The sequence below is a fragment of the Haematobia irritans genome, chromosome 3 (assembly GCF_050003625.1).
Source record: "Haematobia irritans isolate KBUSLIRL chromosome 3, ASM5000362v1, whole genome shotgun sequence".
In the NCBI taxonomy this organism is placed as follows: Eukaryota; Metazoa; Arthropoda; class Insecta; order Diptera; family Muscidae; genus Haematobia; species Haematobia irritans.
In genome coordinates this window covers 93,959,421-93,984,431 of record NC_134399.1, presented here as the reverse complement: position 1 = coordinate 93,984,431, position 25,011 = coordinate 93,959,421, and the positions used below count along the sequence as shown (strand labels likewise).

The following is a 25,011-nucleotide window of genomic DNA, read 5'->3' as shown; positions in this document are numbered from 1 at the left end:
ATACATGAACCGACGGACGAACACCAAGGGATCTGAAATCAATATTTCTGGTAAGCACATTTTTGCAAATCAAAGTTATTATACCCTAACTACTATGTGGTTTGTGGTATAAAAATACGAAGTTCAATATGAACGAATTTTTGATAAATTTTAGAAATTTTTGGGAAATCTTAATTAAAACATAATAATTTCCATTTTTATGTTAGCTTGATATCAACTACATATTATTACAATATTTATACGAGCTTATTGGACAGGAAGATTAAGGCAATCGATACTAAAGGGTGGTTAAAATTTCAAGGGCCGATGTTGATTTTGAATAAAACACAAACTATTTAGGAAATTATTGTAATTTTATTTTATTATTATATATTGGTATTACTCAATTATGTATGGAACAAAATATCGGCCAAATGGGCGCCGCGACCTAGGTGGCACACATTCATCCGATGGTCCAAATTTTCGATGACGTTGAGGCATAATGGAGGTTCTATGCCATTAATGAGCCGAATAATCTCATCCTTTAGCTCTTGAATTGTTGCTGGCTTATCGACGTACACCTTTTCTTTCAAATAACCCCAAAGAAACAAGTCCAACGGTGTCAAATCACATGATCTTGGCGGCCAATTGACATCGCCATTACGTGAGATAACACGGCCATTGAACTTGTTGCGCAAAAGAGCCATTGTTTCGTTAGTTGTGTGGCAAGTGGCACCTTCCTGCTGAAACCACATATCGTCCACATCCATATCTTCCAATTCGGGCCATAAAAAGTTCGTTATCATCTCACGATAGCGAACACCATTCACAGTAACTGCCTGACCGGCCTCATTTTGTACAAAATACGGCCCGATGATGCCGCAAGCCCATAAACTGCATCAAGCAGTCACTCTTTGTGGGTGCATTGATTTTTGACAATCACTCTTGGATACTCATTCGCCCAAATGCGGCAATTCTGTTTATTGACGAATCCACTGAGGTGAAAATGTGCCTCATCACTGAAGATGATTTTCTTCGAAAATTGATCATCCGCTGTTGCCATTTCTTGGAACCATTTAACACGTTGTTGGATTGCGTATCTCTCCATGGTTCAAATTGAGTAAGTACGAAATAGAGAAATGTCAAATAAAATTCGGAAAAAAACTTGGCGTTTAGGTGTGGTTCACATTCAACATCGACCCTTACAATTTAACCACCCTTTATTAAGCTACTGAAAAGAAAATGCCAGTGTTGGTCACTACAGATTTCCATAGTCTTTAGTGAGATCTGGCCGGGTGAGATGATTTAATTTGGGTCTTTTATATTAATTTCTCATGAAATTTACATACGAGAATTATTTTTCCCAAATTGAACCATTTTTTCACCACCACCGTGCATCATCTTTTCTTTCCTTTGACGAAAGCAATGAATAATGGGGAAGTGTAAATAAACTTCGTCTCGGCCGAACATAGCACCTTTCATACTTATTTAATTTTTATTAATTTCATTTAATAATAACAACCATACAATTATAAAGAAATAAATGATAGTCAATATAAATAAACAGAACCCACCATATAGAAGGTAATAAAAAAAAATTGAATGTTAAGCGGTGTCATAAAATGTGTTTATGACTTTAATGACAAATAATCGCTACTTCCGTTAATGTGAGAAACATTAAAAGGCACGACAACAGTGACTGCTGTTTCATTTTGTCCCCCTCGTTTTTGTTTCTGATCACTAGAGCCATGACATAGCCTATTTGTTAGGCAAGGCACACAGCCCAACAATAAATGGTGATTGGGTTGGGGGATACCGACGAGGATCACAGATAGACTGACAGACAGACTATGCCTTCATGGATCGCAATTGTATTGAGGTAGTGCACGAATGAATGGCTAGCCATCAACGGACAAAATACATGGCGCCATATCATGCACGTAGTTGCCATTCTTTGTAATCAGAAATTGCTAATTCAAACGCGCCATACTCTATTACGAGTACTACTCCGATCCAATGCGACAATGAGGTGAATGCAATCAGAAAAATTTTACATGAATTAATTCCTAGGCTATATCTAGAGGCATGTCTCAACACTCACGCTTTCCTTGCATACATTGTACGAATTGGAGTTTCATTTTGTTCCAAGGCAAAAAGTCTGACGTGAAAGAGACATACTAAAACGTCATAGTATCTCTATGATGGACAGCGAGATTAGTGAATGGGCCCATTGGGCATTTCAATTAAAAACTCTAAATTTCCAGTCTATTTCACTGCTTACTTCTTATATAGATGTCTTGAATGAATTTTAGTATTCAAGCGAACATAAAAATTATCTCAGTGGTGGTGTATCAATAATGATGGTGATATTTCCCAGAGTGTCCAAAATTCTCTGTAAGGGATTTCACTTATCGGCCAGAAATTTAGCTCAGGGTATTATTCTTATTTAACTAAACAGAAAAGATTTTAACGAAAAATTTTCTAATTAAAGTCTTAATTGAGTTTTAAAAAATATTCAATTAAAAATTTAATTGATTCAACAAATTTTTTAATTGAAACAAAAATCAATCACAAAAATTAATAGTATCAATTAAGTTTTTTTATTGACTTTCAATTAATTTTTTAATTGAAACTATCATTTCTGTGATTGAAGACATTTCAATTAAAAAATAATTGGATCAATTAATTTTGTGATTGAATCAGATGGTGCCTATTTATCCAGATTTTAGTTTTGAGCGCTAAAATAGTAATGTCAATGACTCTGTTTGTTTCAATTCCGATTATAAAGTTACAATTTCAAAACACCTAGGAATAAGAGCGAGTGATATGATTTACAATGTTACCATATTTACTACGTATGCCATGAATTTAATGATAAATTCATAAAAACAGTCTGTCAATGCTGAATCTTCCCAAAATTGCACGTTGATCGTGGATGCACCATGTATACACAGAACATATCATCAAATTAACAATTTAACCCGAATTGTGCTGTAATTATTTTTATACCCACCACCATAGAATGGTTATGAGAGTATAATAAGTTTGTCATTCCGTGTGTAACACATCGAAATATCGATTTCCGACTATATAAAGTATATATATTCTTGATCAGGGAGAAATTCTACGACGATATAAGCATGTCCGTCTGTCCGTCTGACTGTCTGTTGTACTCACGCTGCAGCCTTCAATAATGGCGCTATCGTCCTGAAATTTGGCACAGATTCGTTTTTTGTTTGCAGGCAGGTCAAGTTCCAATATGGGCTATATCGGTCCAAGTTTTAATATATTCCCCATATAAACCGATTTCCCAATTTGGGGTCTTGGGCTTATAAAACCCTTAGTTTTTATCCAATTTGCCATAAAAAGGTGTGTCGAAAATGGTACGTATCGGTCCATGTTTTGGTATAGCCCCCATATAGACCGATCTGCCGATTTTGCTTCATGGGCGTCTAGAAACTGTATTTTCTATCCGATTTGCCTGAAATTGAAAATCTGTAGGTATTTTCGGACCATAAAGAGGTGTGTCGAAAATGGTCCGTATAGGTCCATGTTTTGGTATAGCCCCCATATAGACCGATCTCCAGATTTTGTTCTTGGCTTCTAGAAGCAGTATTTACTATCCGATTTGCTTAAATTGAAAATCTAGAGGTATTTTAGGACCATAAAGAGGTGTGTCGAAAATGGTCCGTATCGGTCCATGTTTTGGTATAGACCGATCTCCCGTTTTGTTTCTTCGCTTCTAGAAACAGTATTTACTATCCGATTTGCCTGAAATTGAAAATCTAGAGGTATTTTAGGACCATAAAGAGGTGTGTCGAAAATGGTCCGTAAATCTAGAGGTATTTTAGGACCCAAATATGTGTGCCGAAATTGAGGTGAATCGGTCCATTTTGTGGTATAACCCCCATATAGACCGATCTCTCGATTTTACTTCTTGGGCGTCTAGAGACTATATTTTCTAGCCGATTTGCTTGAAATTGAAAATCTAGAGGTATTTTAAGATCAAAAATAGGTGTTTCGCAAATGGTGCCTATATAGACCGATCTCCCGACTTTATTTCTTCGTATCTTAAGACGTATCTTAGGACCATAACACGAGAAGATTTAGTGACGGTTTAATGTGTGTGACCATATGGTCACGCTGGTACAGCACGGGTTAGTTTAAGTTAAAAACCTGATCAATTAAAAATTAATTGATATTATTATTATACCATGTCCGTCCGTCCGTCTGTCTGTAAACACATTTTTGTGTTCAAAGTCTAGGTCGCAATTTTAGTCCAATCGACTTCAAATTTGGCATAAATATGTGTTTTTGGGTCAGAATAGAACCCTATTGATTTTGGAAGAAATCGGTTCAGATATAGCTCGATATATGCACTTATATGACTCCAAAAGCCAGAATTTTGCCCTGATTTGCTTAAAATATTGCCCAAGGAGTACAATTGATGGTGTCGTAAAGTGTGTCAGATTTGATTGAAATCGGTTTAGATTGAGATATAGCTCCCAGATATATCTTTCGCCCGATTTACACTCATATGACCACAGATGACATAGTTTAACTCCGAATTACATAAAATTTTGCACAAATAGTAGAATTAATATTCTTACTACACATGCCAAATTCGGTTCAGATTGAGATATAGCTCTCATATATATTTCGCCCGATTTAGACTTGTATGACCACCGAAAGTCATAATTTTACTCCGATTAACGTGAATCTTTTCACAGAGTGTTTAGGTAACATTTTAGCAATGTATACCAAATTTGGTCAAAATTGGCTCAAATTTAGGCAAAGTCGCCATATATACATATATTCGCTTTGAGCAAATATGGCCCAAATACCCACATTTTCCTTGTAAAATCATCACTGCAAAAACAAAAGCCTATACCTCTAATATCTATCGACCCATATATCGTAAACAGGGTTTTGTTTCCTGGGAACGGGATCCCGGGAATTCCCGGGAAATCGCTATTTATTCGCTCCCGCTTTCCCGGGAATCAAGTGCGGGAATTCCCGGGAATTTTTCTTTACAATATTTTATGTATAATAGAGGGTTTTATATGGCAAATGACAGTTGAAATCTAGTTTTGGAAGTTTAATGTGAATAACTATGGTACCAAGTCGTAGTAGTTGCCTTGTGGAACATACATAGTCGTGGGTTCTAATCCAGAATCCAACGTGTTCCCAATTGTTAAAAAGAAGTTTGCACTTCCTAATTTATGATTGCCACATTTCTGTAAACCGACATACCGACAGACTGGTCGACTGAGTAAACCTTTAAAAACAACGGGACATTTTACCTTATGTAACCCACGTTGGCAATTACATAATTTCAAAATTTTATAATTATTGCAAGGATGTTTTTTATGAAATAAGAAAATTCCAACCTTTTTATACCCTGCGCCACATTGTGGAACAGGGTATTATAAGTTAGTGCATATGTTTGTAACACCCAGAAGGAGACGAGATAGACACATGGTGTCTTTGGCAATAATGCTCAGGGTGGGTCCCTGAGTCGATATAACCATGTCCGCCTGTCCGTCCGTCCGTCTGTCTGTGAACACATTTTTTTGATCAAATTCTAGGTCGCAATTTAAGTCCAATCGACTTCAAATTTGGCACATGTTCCTAATTTGGGTCAAAATAGAACCCTATTGATTTTGGAAGAAATCGGTTAAGATTTAGATATAGCTCCCATATATATCTTTCGCCCGATATGCACTAATATGGACCCAGCAGCCAGAGTTTTATACCGATTTGCTTGAAATTTCGTACAAACATAACACTTAATCGTATAGTCAAGTGTGCAAAATTTGATTGAAATCGGTTCAGATTTAGATATAGCTCCCATATATATCTTTCGCCCGATATGGACTTATATGGCCCCAGAAGCCAGATTTTTGGCCGAATTTGGTTGAAATTTTGCACAGGGAGTAGATTTAGCAATGTAGCTATGCGTGCCGAATTTGGTTGAAATCTATTCAGATTTAGATATAGCTCCCATATATATCTTTCGCCCGATATGGACTTATATGGACCCAGAAGCCAGAGTTTTACCCCGATTAGCTTGAAATTTTGCACAAGCAGTACAATTGGTAGTATAGTCATGTGTGCCAAATTTCATTGAAATTGGTTCAGATTTAGATATAGCTTCCATATATATTTGTCGCCCGATACGGACTTATATGGCCCCAGAAGCCAGAGTTTTGGCCCAATTTGGTTGAAATTTTGCACTAGGAGTACAACTAGTAATATAGTCATGTGCCAAATTTGATTGAAATCGGTTCAGATTTAGATATAGCTCCCACATATATGTTTTTCTGATTTCGACAAAAATGGTCAAAATACCAAAATTTTCTTGTTAAATCGCCACTGCTTAGTCGAAAAGTTGTAAAAATGACTCTAATTTTCTATATCGAGCGATAAATCATAAATAAACTTTTGCGAAGTTCCCTTAAAATTGCTTTAGATTTAAATGTTTCCCATATTTTTTTTTACTAAAATTGTGTTCCACCCTAGTGCATTAGCCAACTTAAATTTTGAGTCTATAGATTTTGTATAAGTCTATCAAATTCTGTCCACATCGAGTGATATTTAAATGTATATATTTGGGACAAACCTTTATATGTAGCACCCAACACATTGCAGGGTATAATATAGTCGGCCCTTCCCGACTTTAGACTTTCCTTACTTGTTTAAGATAGTTACTTTAATTTCAAATTTATACCTTATACACATTAGACTTGAAATCTATAAAAATTGGGGTTTAAGCCCTTATTTATAGGGCATACGATAACTGAAATCTAGTTAAAGTGGATTTTGGAAGTGTAATGTTAATTACATGGTTATGAGAATATTGACTGAACATGTGCATTTATTGACCCCGTTTAACGATGGTGAAATCGAAATAAGTTTCTTTCATTTCCAAACAGTTTTTTAGTTTTACAAAAAAACCCACTATATTTAGAGTGTTCTTCCGAAAACTATACCGAAAGAGACTGCCTTAACCATTGTCAAAATGTTTTGTATTACAAAATAATTCGTATTTTAGTATGATTTAAATATGGCCGATGTAAGAGAACAACATAATATACATAATATATAGTTGTCCAGAGAGCGCCTTATAACCGTAGCTTTAAGCGATTTCTAATTTATTCAAATGTCTAAATGTATTCCACATCAAAGCAGGTTTCCCTTTGACCGGGATCCCGGGAAATTCGAAAAAATTCCCGCTTTCCCGGGAATGCAAAAAGTCCGGGGAAAAACCCCTAATCGTAAAGATACTTTTGGAAAAGTGAATAAAAATTTAGATTTTAGATTTCAAAATTTCACCTATTTGTTTACAAACAATGTGCTCCGCCCCAGGGCATCGGCCCATTTAAATTTTAAGTCTAGAGATCTTCTAACAAGTCTAAAATATTTTGTCCAAATCGGTTCAGATTTAAAGGTATGTACACGCTCACAAAAAATCGCTTCTGTAACATATACTCCCAAACATATTTTGCTTCAAGCATATATATTTTTGAGTATTGCCCAAACATTTATATGTTTGATCTCTACCAATATATAATATGTTTGAAAGCATATTGGTCTAAACAATATATGTTTGGGTAGTCTAAGTTCCAAACATTTTGTATTTTTGCATCCAAATTCAATAATGTTGTCTTCCAAAAAACAATATGTTATTATGTGACCATATAATATGTTTGGAAGCATTTTGCACCCAAAAATATTATATGCTTAAAAAAAATTCTCCCAAACAATATTGTGCTCAAAATTTTACTTATTTATTTATATATTTACAATCATAATGAATTATGAAAATAAACAGGTAATATAGGTGCTAACAACATAGGTTTTCGACCTGAATGCTCAAAATTTTGTTTCTGCCCAGTTGTATATTCCCCGACATCTTTCTCACTTCCACGAGATTTTTTAGTTCTTAGCACCTTTTTCTGTAATACAAACATTGTAGAAGAAATTATTCAATTTTGTTTTTTATTTTTTTTTTATTTTAATTTTACCTTTTGCCGGACGGGGATTCGAACAGCGGACCACACAGTTTGTAAGGATCAAAGAAGTAGCTGATCAATTGCCCAAGGAAAAATAAAATGTTAATTTTGTAATAACAAGCAACAACCACCAACTTAATTCAATATCGCTCCCTGTTAAATAGCGCTCCAAGCTACTAAACACATATATGTTTATAGGCTATTTCTAAATTAATATATGTTTGCATTCAAGCATATTATATTTACAAACATTTTATGTCCCAAACATAATATGTTCTAACATATTAACATATATGTCCCAAACATGTTATGCTAGTTTATGAACATTATATGCTTGCACTCAAAAATATTGTGTTTAAAAATTTGTGTTCCAAACATATAATGTTTATAGCCAAACATATGAAAAACAGTCTTTTTCAACCGTGTATATGGGAACATAAACATATAATTTGAAGGATTTCAGATGGTATCGAAAATGAAGATCTACAAAGTGGTGCAGGGTATAATATAGTAGGCCCGACTTTAGACTTTCTTTACATGTCTTTTTAATTTCAAAAAAAAAAAAACTGTAAACCTAAGATGCAAATATTAGCCTATTTTTGCAGCTTTTTTCTTTTAAATCCAAAATTGCTATATTTTAGTAATTTAAAGATAATTTCTTTACTTTGAGAGAAATTTGTATTACTTTAAAGACGTATTCTTTATTTTAAAGAAATTTGTTTTTAGTATTGTGTACATCTAAGACAAAAATAACCCCCACCTTCATATAACGGAGGTGACTCAAAAGTGTGACGCTTCTTGGTGTTTGGAACTCCAGAACATACCAGACGGAATTAATTTTTACATCGATGAGTCATTACCAGTACACTCGAAAAAAATTTACTTAGATCCAAAGATTTTGACTTTCCCTTAAGGATTTCGATATTGGATCAACAAAATTAAAATTAGGATACAGATCTCATTTAACGAATATTCGTTCTCTATTTCCAATATATAAATAAAGATATTCACATACAAACAAATGCCAGATTTTGTTTGCCAAAATTTAATAGCTTGTCCTAAAATTTAGGTTCCATAATCCTTTATATTAGATCAAAATGTTTTCCGGGTTGGTTCTAAAATTACACGGAACTTACCAGTCCATTACATGCAGATAACGCAACTCTTGACTCAGGCTGATCCTTAATACGTCCATGATAATGGCAATTTGTATTTTTCTGTACACGTTTGCGTATGCGAAGATCACGTCGATGTCGTTCAACTATCAAGTGGGGAGTCATGAAATAACTATGAGGTCTGGGTGATATGAAAATAAGAGAAGAAAAAGGAAAAGACAAGGATCCTGTTAGCATCTACTAATTAAGGAATAAATAAACTTCATGCTTAAAACTTACTCCAATTGCAAATGCAGCGTTTCATTTTGGATATCCACATGATAATGGACTTCGGGTTCCAAATGCATATCCTCTATACTACGACGCTTACGATTATGTTTGTAATGTTGCCCATGGTGATGTATGAGATTGTGTGAGATAAACTCTCCAGACTTGGTTACTTTCCGTGGTATGACAAGTTCCCCAGATTTCAGTTCGTCCGAATGTAGGCCTAAAATAACAAAAAAGAGTTCTTGTAATTTGTTTTAATAATTTTATAATTAAAAAAGATAAATTAAGCGAAGTCGAGTTTTCATGTTTATACAGGGTGGCTGATTTGTTTTTCAAATAACTTCAAGCTGTTATAATTTCTAAACCGCTAGTCTGACAGCTGACAGATTTATTCAGTGAGAGTCATTTTATTGTTCAAACGCTTAAAGAGAATTTTGATTTATTGCATTCACTGCTTTATATTTTTCCCAACGGTCTTTCGCTAGAGCCTTCAGCATTTAAATGTGAAAAAAGCATTGCACCTTGCCAGTGTTACCTCCCGTCCTATAAGTGGAGGGAAAAATGGGAACAACCCAAAAAATTATCCGAAAAGTGAAAATGACATAGTATGATACAAAATTTGCTCGTGAGCTGAAGATATCGGAAGAACGGATGCAACAAATATTGAAAAATTAACTTGGACTAAAGCCGTTGAAATTCCAAAAAATGGTGGGTTTGAAAGTAATATGACGTATATGATTTTCTAATATTTACTCTGTGAGGAAGACTTCCTCTTTGCCCGACCTTTTTAAAAATTGGACTTATGTTAATATAGGGTACCTACTTTGTCCCACTTTTATTAAAGTTCACTGGAAAAAAATGAGCTTCTCTGATTTACTTGAGATTTACAGAGGACGGAGGGGAGGTTATGAACTTAATACAGCGTGCTTAATTTTTTATACCCTCCACCATAGGATGGGGGTATATTAACTTTGTCATTCCGTTTGTAACACATCGAAATATTGCTCTAAGACCCCATAAAGTATATATATGCTGGGTCGTGATGAAATTCTGAGTCGATCCGAGCATGTCCGTCCGTCCGTCCGTCTGTTGAAATCACGCTAACTTCCGAACGAAACAAGCTATCGACTTGAGACTTGGCACAAGTAGTTGTTATTGATGTAGGTCGGATGGTATTGCAAATGGGCCACATCGGTCCACTTTTACGTATAGCTCCCATATTTGGCTTGCGATTGCTCTAAGAGAAGCAAATTTTATCCGATCCGGCTAAAATTTGGTACATGATGTTAGTGTATGGTCTCCAACAACCTTGCAAAAATTGGACCAACGGTCCATAATTACATATAGCCCCCATATAAACCGATCCCCCGATTTGGCTTGCGGAGACTCTAAGAGAAGCAAATTTTATCCGATCCGGCTGAAATTTGGTACGTGGTGTTAGGTTAGGTTAGGTTATGTGGCAGCCCGATGTATCAGGCTCACTTAGACTATTCAGTCCATTGTGATACCACAGTGGTGAACTTCTCTCTTATCACTGAGTGCTGCCCGATTCCATGTTAAGCTCAATGACAAGGGACCTCCTTTTTACAGCCGAGTCCGAACGGCGTTCCACATTCCAGTGAAACCACTTAGAGAAGCTTTGAAACCCTCAGAAATGTCACCAGCATTACTGAGGTGGGATAATCCACCGCTGAAAAACTTTTTGGTGTTCGGTCGTAGCAGGAATCGAAACCACGACCTTGTGTATGCAAGGCGGGCATGCTAACCATTGCACCACGGTGGCTCCCGTGGTGTTAGTATATGGTCTCTAAAAAGCATGCAAAAATTGGTCCATATAGGTCCATAATTATGTATAGCCCCATATAAACCGATCCCCCGATTTGGCTTGCGGAGCCTCTAAGAGAAACAAATTTCATCCGATCCGGCTGAAATTTGGTACGTGGTGTTAGTATATGGTCTCTAAAAAGCATGCAAAAATTGGTCCACATCGGTCCATAATTATATATAGCCCCCATATAAACCGATCACCAGATTTGCCCTCCGGAGCCTCTTGGAAGAACAAAATTCTGAGTCGATCTAAGCATGTCCGTCCGTCTGTTGAAATCACGCTAACTTCCGAACGAAACCAGCTATCGATTTCAAACTTGGCACAAGTAGTTGTTATTGACGTAGGTCGGATTTGGTACATGGTGTAAGTATATGGTCTCTAACAACCATGCAAAAATTGGTCAATATCGGTTCATAATTATAAAGGGTGATTCTTTTGAGGTTAGGATTTTCATGCATTAGTATTTCACAGATCACGTGGGATTTCAGACATGGTGTCAAAGACAAAGATGCTCAGTATGCTTTGACATTTCATCATGAATAGACTTACTAACGAGCAACGCTTGCAAATCATTGAATTTTATTACCAAAATCAGTGGCAGAAAATCCGCTTTTTTATCGACAAATTTTGTTCAGCGATGAGGCTCATTTCTGGTTGAATGGCTACGTAAATAAGCAAAATTGCCGCATTTGGAGTGAAGAGCAACCAGAAGCCGTTCAAGAACTGCCCATGCATCCCGAAAAATGCACTGTTTGGTGTGGTTTGTACGCTGGTGGAATCATTGGACCGTATTTTTTCAAAGATGCTGTTGGACGCAACGTTACGGTGAATGGCGATCGCTATCGTTCGATGCTAACAAACTTTTTGTTGCCAAAAATGGAAGAACTGAACTTGGTTGACATGTGGTTTCAACAAGATGGCGCTACATGCCACACAGCTCGCGATTCTATGGCCATTTTGAGGGAAAACTTCGGAGAACAATTCATCTCAAGAAATGGACCGGTAAGTTGGCCACCAAGATCATGCGATTTGACGCCTTTAGACTATTTTTTGTGGGGCTACGTCAAGTCTAAAGTCTACAGAAATAAGCCAGCAACTATTCCAGCTTTGGAAGACAACATTTCCGAAGAAATTCGGGCTATTCCGGCCGAAATGCTCGAAAAAGTTGCCCAAAATTGGACTTTCCGAATGGACCACCTAAGACGCAGCCGCGGTCAACATTTAAATGAAATTATCTTCAAAAAGTAAATGTCATGGACCAATCTAACGTTTCAAATAAAGAACCGATGAGATTTTGCAAATTTTATGCGTTTTTTTTTTTAAAAAAAGTTATCAAGCTCTTAAAAAATCACCCTTTATATAGCCCCCATATAAACCGATCCCCAGATTTGACCTCCGAAGCCTCTTAGAGGAGCAAAATTCATCCGATCCGATTGAAATTTGGTACGTGGTGTTAGTACATGCTCTCTAACAACCATGTAAAAATTGGTCCATATCGGTCCATATTTATATTAGCCCCCATATAAACCGACCCCCAGATTTGACCTCCGGAGCCTCTTGCAGGAGCAAAATTCATCCGATTCGGTTGATAGTTGGTACGTGGTGTTAGTATATGGTCTCTAACAACCATGCAAGGATTGGTCCATAATTATATATAGCCCCCATATAAACCGATCCCCACATTTGTCCTCCGGAGCCTCTTGGAGGAGCAAAATTCATCCGATCCGGTTGAAATTTGGAACGTGGTGTTAGTATGTGGTCTCTAACAAACACGCAAGAATTGGTCCATATCGGTTCATAATTATATATAGCCCCCATATAAATCGATCCCCAGATTTGACCTCCGGAGCCTCTTGGAGAAGCAAAATTCATCCGATTCGGATGAATAGTTTTTTAACAATTTTCCACTTTGTAGATCTTAATTTTTCATACCATCTGATATCCTTGAAATTTGTTGAGTGCTGTATATAAATACATTTAAATCTGAATCGATTTGGACAAAATATTTTAGACTTCTTAGAAAATCTCTAGACTTCAAATTTAAATCGTCTAATGCCGGCGGATAGGCGGATAGATATAGAGGTATAGGAAAATTTTATTAATTTTTATACCCTTCACCACCACTGTGGTACAGGGTATAATAAGTTTGTGCATTTGTATGTAACGCCAAGAAATAGTGGTCATAGACCCATCTTTTAGTATACCGATCGGCTTAGAATTAAATTCTGAGTCTGATGTCCGTCCGTCTGTCTGTCTGTATATGTAATTTTGTGCACAAAGTACAGCTCGCAATTTAAGTCCGATCGTCCTCAAATTTGGCATAGGGCCGTTTCTTGGGACAGAGACAATCTCTATTGGTTTTGGAAAAAATCGGTTCAGATTTAGATATAGTTGCCATATATATTTTTCCCCGATTTGGTTATAGTTAGCGTGTTTATCAACCGATTTTCTTGAAATACCGTATATCCAAATATTTTATGAATCTCGAAAATCTTGCAAAATATCAGCCAAATCGGTTCAGATTTAGATATAGCTCCCATATATATCTTTCGTCCGATTTAGACTCATATGACCACAGAGGCCAAAGTTTACTACCGATCATCGTGAAATTTTGCACAGAGGGTAGAATTGACATTCTACCAATGCTTGGTAAATTTGATTGAAATCGGTTCAAATTTAGATATAGCTCCCATATATATCTTTCGTCCGATTTGAACTTATATGGCCACAAAAGCCAGAGTTTTGCCGTGATTTGCTTCAAATTTTGCAAAAGGGGTACGTTTAATAGTATCGTTAAGTGTGTCAAATTTTGTTAAAATCGGTTCAGATTTAGATAAAGCTCACATATATATCTTTCGCCCGAATTGGACTTATATTGTCTCAAAAGCCAGAGTTTTGCCCTGACTTACTTCAAATTTTGCACAAGCGGTAGTTTTAACGATACTATTGTATGTGCAAAATATGGTCAAAATCGATTCAGATTTAGATATAGCTCCCATATATATCTTTCGTCCGATTTGAATTTATATGGCCTCAAAATCCAGGGTTTTGCCGTGATTTGCTTCAAATTTCGCACAAGGAGTACGTTTAGTAGTATCGGTAATTATGCCAAATTTGAAATCGGTTCAGATTTAGATATGGCTCCCATATATATCTTCCGTCCGATTTGCACTCATATGACCAGGGGGGCCAAAGTTATATTCCCATTTACGTGAAATTTTGCATAGATAGCAGAATTATTATTCTAACTATACATGTCAAATTTAGTCAAAATCGGTTCAGATTATATATAGCTCCCATATATACGTACACCAGAGTTGGGGAAATACGGTAGACTGTTACACATTTTAGACCCATTTTCAATGGAAGTTTCCTCCAATTAACTGGATAACGTTAGCCGATTTAAATTTTAATTCTAGAGATTTTGTAGAAGTAAAAAAATTGTCTCCTTTATATAGCTTCCAGCAAATGTGAAGTAGTTGAGATGGTAACACAAATTTTGGGAGCTATATCGAAATCGTTAAATTTTCAACCAAATTTGTTAATTTCCGTGCAACTTTCATATTAATCGGAGTAAAATTCTAGCTTTTGGAGTCATATAAATGCATAACGGGCGAACGATATATATGGGAGCTTTATCTAAATCTATACCGATTTCAACCAAATTTAGCATGTATAATAAAAATGTTAATTATACTGCCTTTGAAATTGTGGCCTCTGTGATCATATAAGTGTATATCGGGCGAAACATATATATGGGAGCTATATCTCAATCAGAACCGATTTCAATCAAAATTGGCATTAATAATAGGAATATTAGTTCTACTCAATGTTTAAAAATTCATGTAAACCGCACTAATAGAAAAAATTACGTTCCATAGTCGTGAACGGACGGTGACAAAATGAAACGGAAACGTTCACAAAAAATCAAAACAATGTTCACAATTTCGTCCACGGGCGTTCACGATTTCATGAACGGCATTCGTTTTTCTTTGGCCATGAAAAGCCTTAAAATAATCGTTAGACTATGTTATGGCAACTACCTCGGTGGTGCAATGTGCTAAGGCGACTGTTAACGCGTATGGTGCAGAAAACACACGCTAGCGAAAATATTTTTTTTTTTAATTTTGTCTATAAAGTCGTAACCATAACGTTTTTAGATCATGAACGCTAGTTGTTGTTTTGACAACGCATGGTGTCATTTTATCGTTGTCAGATTGACACCGCCTGTTCACAGTTTGACACCACATATGTGTTGATTCACTTTCATGAACGAATCGTTTTGAAATGAGCACACCGTTCATGATTTTTTCTATGAGTGCGGAGTACAACTTTAGTCTCTGTGGTCATATGCACCGAAAAAAAGCATGCCCAAAGATTTTGTCTTTACTTTAAAAATGTTGGTATTGATTCCGAGCCAAAGAAGCGGAAAATACAAATAAGGATACTTTTAAGACACAATTTTCTTTTAAATTTGGGTTTTGTGTACTTGCTTCTAGGAAGCAAATTTTAATTTTTCGCTTTTTCAGCTTTTTTTCTTCATATGCTATCAAAGTCATTTAAAAACGAGTTAACGACAACTTTATTTTCCAAATTAAGACTCGACTTCCAGTAGAAAATATGCTATGTGTCAAGTAAAAAACGTCTTTAAAATAAAGTGTTGAAAAACGTGTCCAGTATTTGAACGATTTTTTGCTTTGTAGTCAAGATGCAAAAAGACAACAAATTTATTATTAATTTATTTATTTATAATTTCATTAAATTTAAAGAATTTTTCTGAATTATTAAAGTCAAGTTGACCTTAGCCCAAACATTTTTTCTTTCATGTTATGATACCCATTTTTAATTGAAATCACTTAATTATAAGGACAATACGACTTCATTGAAAAGTTTATCGACTTTTGGACAAGGAAAAAAGCTTTATATTAGACAAATGCGTCTTCTATGCTAAACAAAATTTGCATTCGTATTTTAAAGACATGAAATCTTTGACCTCACGACAATATTTTTTTCAGTGTGGGTGTAAATCGGCGGAAAGATATATATGGGAGCTATATCCAAATCTGAAACGATTTCAACCAAATGGGACATACATAAAAAAATCACTATTCTATTCTGACATAAAACACATACTTGTACAAGATTTGAAGTCGATTGAACTAAAAGTGTGACCTAAACTTTTATAGCAAAAATGTGTTCACAGACAGACGGGCCTGGCTAGATCGACTCAGGAGCATTAATGTTGAAGACACCATGTGTCTATCTAGTCTCCTTCTGGGTGTTGCACACAGTGTGGCGCAGGGTTTAAAACAGAAAAATATATTTAATATATTTAATAAAAATATATTAAATATATTTAATAAAATACTCTTTTCAAAGCACATATTATAGGTTTTTTTTTGAGGGGAGAGGGGATTAAAATTGAATGCTTGATTTAAGTCAATGTAAAATTTCACTATTTCATATAAATTTATCATAAAATATATACATTGAACTAGTTTCTAGTCCATGGCAATTTCAATACTTTTAAAGGCACATTTTACGCAAAACACCTAGGGCAAAACTTCTATGGCAATACTGCAGAAAAAAATTGTTTAAACTAGACCTAATCTCTTAGTAGTAATTCGTAACTAAAACCATTATTTATGATTACAAAACAAACAAAAAATAACTAAGATTTGACAGCAACTTTATACCAAGACCACCCTATAACTATTAATGGAAATGCTACAAAAATTAGTACACTCCATGTGTATACACTTCTGTTTACATGATCACAAATAGAGTCGTTAAATTATATGACAAAAATTCATTGAATAATTATTATTAAAATAAATGACGTCGTTGGACATCCCATAAATCACACCATATGAAATTGCTATACTAGATGTACTGCACAAAAAAAAAAAAAAAATAATAACACTGGTAAAGTGATCTGAACTGCAGCTAAACATAATGGAAACATGTAGTGGCGTCGGCGTACAAGTGGTAGTTGTTTTTTTTTTATTTAATTAAAAATAATTACATGGCTTATGGTGATTATGGGCAATTATTATGTAATGGTATCTAAAAAAGCAAACAAAACTGAATGCAAAAAATTCAATCGAAATCCTGAAAAACATTATGATAAGCCGTCAACAGTTGGGTACACCGACTTATATGTGCTGTCATTGGAAAGGAAAAAAAAATGAATTAAGTTGGTGGTTGTTGCTTGTTATTACAAAATTAACATTTTATTTTTCCTTGGGCAATTGATCCTTCTTTGATCCTTACAAACTGTGTGGTCCGCTGTACGAATCCCCGTCCGGCAAAAGGTAAAATTAAAATAAAAAAATTATACAATTGAATAATTTCTTCTACAATGTTTGTATTACAGAAAAAGGTGCTAAGAACTAAAAAATCTCGTGGAAGTGAGAAAGATGTGGGGGAATATACAATTGGGCAGAAACAAAATTTTGAGCATTCAGGTCGAAAACCTATGTTGTTAGCACCTATATTACCCGTTTATTTTCATAATTCATTATGATTGTAAATATATAAATAAATAAATAAAATTTTGAGCACAATATTGTTTGGGAGAATTTTTTTAAGCATATAATATTTTTGGGTGCAAAATTCTTCCAAACATATTATATGTTCACATAATAACATATTGTTTTTTGGAAGACAACATTATTGCATTTGGATGCAAAAATACAAAATGTTTGGAACTTAGACTATCCAAACATATATTGTTTATACCAATATGTTTTCAAACATATTATATATTGGGAGAGATCAAACATATAAATGTTTGGGCAATACCCAAAAATGTATATGCTTGAAGCAAAATATGTTTGGGAGTATATGTTACAGAAGCGATTTTTTGTGAGCGTGCACAAGTCGAAGTATACTTTTTGTAATCTTTATATTCGAATTTTGATGAAGTCGAAAATCGACTCAAAACATTGTGCGCAAAACATTGTGCGTCAGAGAGCATTGAAAGCGTCAACGGCTGTTATATATAAATATTTATTTGCTTCTAACGATATAGGCTAGGTCAGGTGGCAGCCCGATGTATCAGGCTCACTTAGACTAACAGGTTGGCTGATAAGTCCCCGGTCTGACACATAGATGGCGTCGCTAGTATTAAATGCATATTATTTTTATATAGTACCAACCTTCAAATGATCCGTGTCAAAAATTTGACGTCTGTAAGTCAATTAGTTTGTGAGATAGAGCGTCTTTTGTGAAGCAACTTTTGTTATTGTGAAAAAAATGGAAGAAAAGGAATTTCGTGTTTTGATAAAATACTGTTTTCTGAAGGGAAAAAATACGGTGGAAGCAAAAACTTGGATTGATAATGAGTTTACGGACTCTGCCCCAGGGAGATCAACAATAATTGATTGGTATGTAAAATTCAAGCGTGGTGAAATGAGCACGGAGGACGGTGAATGCAGTGGACACCCGAAAGAGGTGGATACCGACGAAAACATCAAAAAAATCCACAAAATGATTTTGAATGACCGTAAAATGAAGTTGATCAAGATAGCAGAGGCCTTAAAGATATCAAAGGAACGTGTTGGTCATATCATTCGTCAATATTTGGATATGCGGAAGCTCTGTGCAAAATGGGTGCCCCGCGAGCTCACATTTGACCAAAAACAACAACGTGTTGATGATTCTGAGCGGTGTTTGCAGCTGTTAACTCGTAATACACCCGAGTTTTTCCGTCGATATGTGACAATGGATGAAACATGGATCCATCACTACACTCCTGAGTCCAATCGACAGTCGGCTGAGTGGACAGCAACCGGTGAACCGTCTCCGAAGCGTGGAAAGACTCTAAAGTCCGATGGCAAAGAAATGGCCTCTGTTTTTTGGGATGCGCATGGAATAATTTTTATCGATTATCTTGAGAAGGGAAAAACCGTCCACAGTGACTATTATATGGTGTTATTGGAGCGTTTGAAGAAATCGCGGCAAGAAGAAATGAAGAAGAAAAAAGTGTTGTTCCACCAAGACAACGCACCGTGCCACAAGTCATTGAGAACGATGGCAAAAATTCATGAATTGGGCTTCGAATTGCTTCCCCACCCACCGTATTCTCCAGATCTGGCCCCCAGCGACTTTTTCTTGTTCTCGGACCTCAAAAGGATGCTCGCAGGGAAAAAATTTGGCTACAATGAAGAGGTGATCGCCCAAACTGAGGCCTATTTTGAGGCAAAACCGAAGGAGTACTACCAAAATGGTATCGAAAAATTGGAAGGTCGTTATAATCGTTGTATCGCTCTTGAAGGTAACTATGTTGAATAATAAAAACGAATTTTCACAAAAAAATGTATTTTTCTTTGTTAGACCGGGGACTTATCAGTTAACCTGTTATTCAGTCCATTGTGATACCACATTGGTGAACATCTCTCTTATCACTGAGTGCTGCCCAATTCCATGTTAAGCTCAATGACAAGGGACCTCATTTTTATAGCCGAGTCCGAACGGCGTTCCACATTGCAGTGAAACCACTTAGAGAAGCTTTGAAACCCTCAGAAATGTCAACAGCATTACTGAGGTGGAATAATCCACCGCTGAAAAACTTTTTGGTGTTCGGTCGAAGCAGGAATCGAACCCACGACCTTGTGTATGCAAGGCGGGCATGCTAACCATTGCACCACGGTGGCTCCCTTGTAAAGATATAACTTTGACTACACAGAAAAAAAATTTACAAAAAATTTTTCAAATTAAAGTCTTAATTGAGTTTTAAACAAGTACACGCTCACAAAAAATCGCTTCTGTAACATATACTCCCAAACATATTTTGCTTCAAGCATATACATTTTTGGGTATTGCCCAAACATTTATATGTTTGATCTCTTCCAATATATAATATGTTTGAAAGCATATTGGTCTAAACAATATATGTTTGGGTAGTCTAAGTTCCAAACATTTTGTATTTTTGCATCCAAATTCAATAATGTTGTCTTCCAAAAAACAATATGTTATTATGTGAACATATAATATGTTTGGAAGCATTTTGCACCCAAAAATATTATATGCTTAAAAAAAATTCTCCCAAACAATATTGTGTCCAAATTTTATTTATTTATTTATATATTTACAATCATAATGAATTACGAAAATAAACAGGTAATATAGGTGCTAACAACATAGGTTTTCGACCTGAATGCTCAAAATTTTGTTTCTGCCTAATTGTATATTCCCCCACATCTTTCTCACTTCCACGAGATTTTTTAGTTCTTAGCACCTTTTTCTGTAATACAAACATTGTAGAAGAAATTATTCAATTTTATGATTTTTTTTATTTTAATTTTACCTTTTGCCGGACGGGGATTCGAACAGCGGACCACACAGTTTGTAAGGATCAAAGAAGTAGCTGATCAATTGCCCAAGGAAAAATAAAATGTTAATTTTGTAATAACAAGCAACAACCACCAACTTAATTCAATATCGCTCCCTGTTAAATAGCGCTCCAAGCTACTAAACACATATATGTTTATAGGCTATTTCTAAATTAATATATGTTTGCATCCAAGCATATTATATTTACAAACATTTTATGTCCCAAACATAATATGTTCTAACATATTAACATATATGTCCCAAACATGTTATGCTAGTTTATGAACATTATATGCTTGCACTCAAAAATATTGTGTTTAAAAATTTGTGCTCCAAACATATAATGTTTATAGCCAAACATATGAAATACAGTCTTTTTCATCCGTGTATATGCAGCAGTAAGTTCTGCCAGACCGAATCTTAAATACCCACCACCATGAATCAAGTATAACAGTTACCTTTGAAAACTCTTCGTCGTAGAGTATTACTTGATAATATATAGCGGTATAGAATGATAATAAATAGGAATTGTTAAATAATGCCTTGATTGCAAATGTAAAATCTATAGATTTGGAAATTTTACTTTCAGTTTCAAGCAATTTTCATGATCAGTGCGCCTTCTATACCCTCATGAAGTGAAATAGGTCTATATGGAGGCCTTGCCAAATGGAGCGACAAAAACTAAACCCGTACAATTTCAGGCAAATCGGATAAAAACTACTGTTTATATAAGCCCAAGGAGTTAAATCAGGAAATCACTCTATATGGGTGTTATGCCAAAAATATGCACCGATACACAAAATTCACCACACCTAGTTGTAATTCTGAAAAACCTATATTTTAAGACCCCAAATCGGAGGGCGGGTTTATAAGGGGGATATATCAAAATCTATATCGATACACAATTTATTCGAAACACCTATTTATGGTCCCCAAAAACCTCTAGATTTAAAATTTCAAGCAAATTGAATAAAAACTACGGTTTCTAGAAGCTCGATTAAGATAGCTTTATTATTTATCACGCTGTAGCGTGATTACAACAGACTCCAGACAGACAGACGGACATCGTTATATCGTCTTAGAATTTCTCCCTGATCAAGAATATAAATACTTTATATAGTCGGAATTCGATATTTAGAGTGTTACAAACTGAATGACAAACTTAAGAACACAGATTCAAATTTCACCAACGTCAATTTTTTTTAGCAAATATGTTTTTCAAAAGATTGTATTTTATGTTGTACATAACATTTATTTTGTTTTTTCGTATCAATACAAAATTAAATTAAATTCTCGTTATTTGCAAAACCTTCTCAAAAGAACTTCCATGGAAGTGAGAAATTCAACAGGCACATGTTCGATTCACCGCCGAGTAACTTTTTTTTCTCTCTTTTAATTGTCTAAAATTTAAATATTGACTTTAAACCGCCAAATGGCGTATTTTCTAAGACTTGTTCAAAAAAAAAAAAAAAAAAAACATCATTGAAGGTGGAAAGAAATTGATGGGGGGATCGTGGAATGTTCTTCAAAAGAAATGTTTGTTGAACAACTTCCAATTTTTTTTGCTGGGCTCTAGTCGTTCATCGCGACGTATAATCGTTGCTAACTTTGTTACTCATACGCCACAGGTTACTGCACACCGAAAATGTATGTCGACTCTTTACAATAGCGCTACCGTCCTGAAATTTGACACAGATTTGTTTTTGTTTGCAGACAGGTTCGAAGATGGGAAGTTTTCATATAGTCCCCATATAAACCGACCTCCCGATTTGGGGTATTGGGCTTATAAAAACCGTAGTTTTTATCTAATTTGCTTGAAAGTGGAAATCAAGAGGTATTTTCAGGACTCTAAAAAGCTGCGCCGAAAATGGTGCCAATCGGTCCATGTTTTGATATAGCCGCCATATAGACCGATATAACAATTTTGTTTCTTGGCTGTGTATTTTGATATTTTCTATCCGCTTTGCCTGAAATTTGAAATCTAGAGGTATTCTAGGACCAAAAATAGGTGTGACGTATTGGTCCATCTTTTCGTATAGCCACCATATAGATCGATCTCCCGATTTTACTTCTCGGACTTCTGGAAACTGTATTTACTATCCGATTTGCCTGAAATTTGAAATCAAGAGGTATTTTAGGACCACAAACAGGTATGGCGAAAATGGGGCGTATCGGTCCATCTTTTGGTATAGCCCCCATATAGACCGATCTCCCGATTTTATTTCTTGGGCTTCTAGAAACTTTATTTACTATCCGATTTGCCTGAAATTGCCGAAAATGGAATGCATCGGTCGATGTTTTGGTGTAGCCCCCATATAGACTGATCTCCCATCTATACTTCTTGGGCTTCTAGAATTCGTAGTTTTTACCTAATTTTTCTGAAATTAAGAGGTGTGTCGAAAATGGTGAGTAGTGGTCCATCTTTTTGGTATAGTCCGCATACATACCTACCTCCCGAATTTATTTCTAGAACTTCTAGAATCCGACTGACCACAAAATGGTCAGCTGAATATGGTGTGTGTCGACCCATGGTTTGGTATAACCCCCACATAGACCGATCTCCCGATTTAAATCCTTGGGCTTCTAGAAATCGTAGTTTTTATCCGATTTGCTCGTAAATGTAAATATGCTGGTATTGTAGACCCTGAAAAATTTGTATCGCATTTATTTTTATCGGTCTATTTGGCAAGGCATCGATATAGACCAATTTCTCTTCTTGAGGGTACACGCAAAGAAAAAATATTTTCCTCCGGAATGAAATTTTAGACAAACGAAATTCCCTTTCGTATAAAGTATTCTCGTTTAGAGCAAATTAATCCGAATTTTTGATAAGCGATTCAACTATTGTCTCTAAAATTTGTGTCAAAAGAAAACTTTGCTTGTCGGAAATTTCGTTCCTCAGAAAAGAAAACTTTTCTTTCAGTATATAGCAGGCGCACTGCTCATGAAAATGGCTTGAAACTGAAAGTACAACTTCCAGATTTTACTATTCGTAATCATTTAAATAATGGCGGTACAGATTTAAGATTTCTAATCAAGGCATTATAATCATTGGCACGATTTCTCTAAAACTCAAACAAAATTGGTTCTTATAAATCCAGAATCATAGGTAGAATCTTTAAATCTATCTTCGGGAAGCGTACTGGATGAACTGAATTGCTTGGGAGAATACTTGTCATCAAACCCCCTGACATTCTATATATTATCAACAAACCCGCTACGACGTAAACTGGTAAACTATTATGTTATGATACATGGTGGTGGGTATTTAAAATTCGGCCCTGCCGAACTTACTTCTGTATATACTAGTTTTTCAGCTTGATCGAACTTATGGCCGTTTTAATATTAAAATCCTCGTTGCCTTTATTTTTTTTAAAAAATTATCGAAGACTTTCCCAAAATCCTTGTCCGCACAAAATACTACTCCATTTTGTAGCTAAAAATCTCAACAAATCGAAATATAAAATCTTTGCGATCATTTTTCATAGAACTTGCAATGCCGACTATCTCTACTATACCGCTATCACTACGCCAAGCCACTAAGAAAACAAAAATTCATTCATAAAATAAAATAAAATAATTCAATAAACAAACTCATAAATACATACGTTGGCGTAAGCTTTGCATAAAAAAGAAACAAACAAAAAAAGAACTAAAATTTAAATTGAAAACCATGACGGCAGAATATGCTGTGAATATATTTAATAGATGTCAGAAGCGCGTTACTATACTGGGGGTAGCTTAGATTTTCAAATAAATGACAGAAATATAAAATACAGTCGTATGTCCAAATTCCTGACACACCCAGAGAAGGAATAAAGGGTGATACGGTCAAAATTTGGTCAAGGGAAAACGCGTGTAAATCGGTGAAATCGTTTATTTAGAAAATCAAATTAAATTTCTTTTTCAAGTTCAATTAGTATAAAATTCAGGAAAAATATTCAGTTAGGCTTTCGCTTTTCCAAATCCGAATTGCCGGGCCTCACGCTTGACATCTGCCATCAGATTTTGTACAGCCACCTTGTCCACCTTCTTCGCCGCAGAAAGCCAGTTTGCCTTGAACTGCTGCTCGTCCTTAGCAGTTTTTTGGTCTTCTTTAGGTTCCGCTTGACAATAGCCCAGTATTTCTCAATTGGGCGGAGCTCTGGCGTGTTGGGAGGGTTCTTGTTCTTGGGAACCACCTGCACGTTGTTGGCGGCGTACCACTCCATGTCCTTTTTACCGTAATGGCAAGATGCCAAATCCAGCCAAAACAGTACGGAACAACCGTGTTTCTTCAGGAAAGGCAGCAGACGTTTATTCAAACACTCTTTCACGTAAATTTATTGGTTGACAGTCCCGGAAGCTATGAAAATGCTGCTTTTCAAACCACAAGTACAGATGGCTTGCCAAACCAGATATTTCTTTGCGAACTTTGACAGTTTTATGTACTTGAAAATATCTGCTACCTTTCCCCTTCCTTTTGCCG

The 25,011-nt window shown here is 35.5% G+C and overlaps 1 protein-coding gene across 1 annotated transcript in view; it reads right to left on the bottom strand.

Annotated features, from left to right (window-relative positions):
* Positions 1-25,011, bottom strand: part of AdamTS-B (ADAM metallopeptidase with thrombospondin type 1 motif B) — a 126,485-nt gene that overhangs the window by 51,936 nt on the left and 49,538 nt on the right. Inside the window, exons 3-4 of the mRNA XM_075300696.1 lie at positions 9,389-9,599; positions 9,131-9,290 (exon numbers count right to left, since the gene is read on the bottom strand). Coding sequence (XP_075156811.1) covers positions 9,131-9,290; positions 9,389-9,599 — 371 coding nt within the window. The remainder of the gene's footprint in view (positions 1-9,130; positions 9,291-9,388; positions 9,600-25,011) is intronic.